Raw genomic sequence first — 3,160 nt, forward strand, 5'->3', positions numbered from 1 at the left:
CCGATTAACGTTGAGAAAGATCTGTCTTGCTTTAATATTAGGCTGTGGGGGAGGCTCGTCCGTCCGTTCCGTCCGCCGTTCCATGCCAAGCCCGGTGGCAGTCCCCTGTCATCGCTCTGCTGGAGTTGTAAACATTTACAGCCTTCGCGCCGCGCCCTGCGCCGGGTCATAATGAGCCGGCCGACCCCCACTTGAAACTCTTGAGGAACGCAGCGCTACTCCTCGCGCCCCAACCCCACCCTCTTAGAGCTCAATCGGTACCAGGCGCCACATGGCCTGTCCACTTGACATGTGATCCCCAGTCTCAAATTTTTAATTTAAACCACTTCGCTCTGAAATATGAAATGTGCTTGTTTGCGCGCACGCAGAAATTACGAATTCAGCAAAATTTGAATGGGGATTCTAGCATAATTTGCTGATTTTCGTTGCTTTTGATTTTAACCACAGCTTTCTGAAACATGAAAAAGCGCTTGTTTTCAGCACAGTAAAATTAAAATTACGAAGTAGGCAAAATTTGAAATTTGTTTCCTGCATCATTTTCTGTCTTTTGTTGGGTGAATTCATCTATTAGACAGTCCCAGGTGAAAGTATCCCGTTTTGATAAAGGTTGCCGTTGCCGATATTGCCGATTAACGTTCTAGTTTTGGTTAGCAGATTTTCAGTCTTATTTTGATACCTTATTGATTGAATTTAAAGATACAAGCCTTAGCGCCTGTATATTTTGAATTTGCTTTTGGAGCTGGACTGTCTCGTTACCGGCCGGCAGGCCAGTTTTTTTATATTAATCGCAAGGGATGGTGCTTGGTGGTTTCCGGTATACTTAAATGTTTTGTTGTAGGAGGTGAGTGTGCTCCAGTAGCTCCATTGTTACACACACAAGTGGTAAGTTATTTTCGAGGCAGAGTAAATTATGCGCGTTCTGTAAACTATGCTCACTGTAAGCTTTGTCGAAAAGGTGTTAAATGGGTACACGTGCAGTGTGCGAAATACTAGTTGTTTCGCAAATGGGTGAACTGTGGTTGGGGTGCGGGCTTTCACAGTCAAGTGAGGGTTTTAGCTAGCTATTAGTGTAATCCCTTAAACAACAAACAATAATCAATGTGCGTTGCAGCTTATTTGAAGCTGTCCATGTTGTCATAATAATTGTGGAAAAGGTATCTGGAAGATGTGCAGAGGGATATGTTACGTTCATCAATGCTTGAGTCGCCAGTGCCAAATAAGTTATTTGAAAGACCATGGTCATTTAGAGTACGGGGCGAGAGGCATTTCAAAGTATGTTGTATGAGTAAATTATATGTAATTAATTGTTGACGATTGTTGAGTATTAAATGAAAGCAAGCAATCAATAAAAAATAGCGCTGAAAGTACTGTTTAATATGATTGCAGGGACACAGCCTGGAAATGTTCTTGACATGAGCGAAGAAGTCTATGGAGTCATTTATTTACCTGCTAGAATAGGTGAGTTGGCCTGGCAAGTAACCAGCGCTGGATCAATTTGTCTCTGTACAGACTCTATGAGAAGCTTCCTTTGGTGTGCATCAAAGGCCAGTTTCTGATAGTTTTTATGGTGCCTTGGTTTTTCCCTGGTGATTTCAATCCTTCCCCATCAAAAATCAGGCTTGAAATTTGTTATCGTTAAAAATGTCTTTTAAAAATTTTAACAATTTGGAAAATAGCTGAAATGGGTCGTCAGGCAGACTCCCCTTTCACTTGCTCTGTCTAATAACATGGTGCCGACCCACTACAGCAGATTTTTTAGATATTGCACCGTAGGGTAGGCAATCCGCATTTAGTTTCTAGAGACCACATCTTAAGACTAAAAAGTTTCTGTGGACAGGGGTAGTTTCTGACCCACCCAAATTTAGTTTTATGGTCCCACTCGTTCACCCCTATCGATTCGGATTTCTGCTCCGTCGAAATCTAGGACCCATCAATTTTCACTATAAAAACAAAAGTGTAAATTTGGCCAAAAATGAAAAATTTGAAAATCGCTGGAAATGGTTGGGATTGGCCCTACAGCATCCTCTTTCAATCTCACCACAAAACTACTAGATTCGAACCAGCGACTGTTTGCGTACCGGCCCATCACATCAGGTGTCGCACGGCTCTAAAGTCATGGACAGCGGAGCGCGAAAATTAACCCCAGTGAGAAATGCATGTCGAAACGATGTCGTTTCGACGTCGATTCGACCAGTTTTCCATCGTTTCGATGTCGTTTCGACGTCGATTCGACTTGTCATTTCTCACTGGGAACACCCGGCCGAGATTCGAACTAGTGACCAGGTTCATACCGGGCCCGGACGCTACCGACTTGGCCACGACGGAACGATTCAGAGTACCACTTTCAGCGGCATCTTGATCTAAGCTGTGACCGACGCCCGAAGTCACTTGGCAATCAGTTCATAAGCTATCCCTTCGGTGTGGGGGGGGGGAACCATCGTTACTTTGGCGGTATCGTACTGTGTATTGGCGATGTTCGCGCTGTTCTCGAGTTTGCTCGACCCATGACTTCATTATTTTTTGTCGGCTAGACTAGGTGTTGCCGATAATAGTGTTACGCCCGGAGATTGACCATCCCTAAACAAAAAGCACACGCCACTAGGCCACCATGTTGTGTTTTGCCGGGAGTGGAAGCGCGTGATCATCGGCTCAAAGTAATCCTAGTTTTGTAAAATTTGTTAGACAACTGGGATGGACCGGGGGGGGGGCGGGGGACCCGGAGGTCCGATTTTAGCAGTGCGAAAACCGAGAAAATAGACGAAAGGTGTACTGGGTGTGCTGTTTTCTCCATTCTTGAACATCGTTTTCTTCCCCCGTAACAATTTACCTGCAATAGTATTTTGGATACTTTCACCCTCAAAAAACTAATTGGTTACGTACCCTGGTGAGGATTAAGACAAGTCGGGGACATCACTTTCTGTAATTCTTTGTCCTCGAGCGTCCCACGTCTTTCCCGATGTGTCCCTGACATTACGGCAATATCCCTAAATGGTCCCGGACCATCCTTAACTCTTCCAATGTCCTTAATGACACCTTCAGGCAGCCGCCTTGCGCTGTCCCGATCTGTCCCTGCCCCTCTGACTTCCTTTCCCGTCCCCGCCGACGCTACCCTGCGCTGTCCCGATCTGTCCCTGCCCCTCTGACATCCTTTCCCGTCCCC

General features: G+C 45.4%; 1 protein-coding gene across 3 annotated transcripts in view; it reads left to right on the forward strand.

Moving 5' to 3' along the window:
* The window catches only part of LOC127749797 (uncharacterized), a 44,843-nt gene that overhangs the window by 1,681 nt on the left and 40,002 nt on the right, over positions 1-3,160 (forward strand). For all 3 annotated transcript variants that reach the window (XM_052269516.1, XM_052269518.1, XM_052269517.1), the window contains exon 2: positions 1,387-1,458. In XM_052269516.1, the coding sequence (XP_052125476.1) occupies positions 1,387-1,416 (30 nt within the window). In that variant the 3' untranslated portion in view covers positions 1,417-1,458. The remainder of the gene's footprint in view (positions 1-1,386; positions 1,459-3,160) is intronic.

Source organism: Frankliniella occidentalis, unplaced genomic scaffold (genome assembly GCF_000697945.3).
Source record: "Frankliniella occidentalis isolate FOCC.00 unplaced genomic scaffold, Focc_3.1 Scaffold94, whole genome shotgun sequence".
In the NCBI taxonomy this organism is placed as follows: Eukaryota; Metazoa; Arthropoda; class Insecta; order Thysanoptera; family Thripidae; genus Frankliniella; species Frankliniella occidentalis.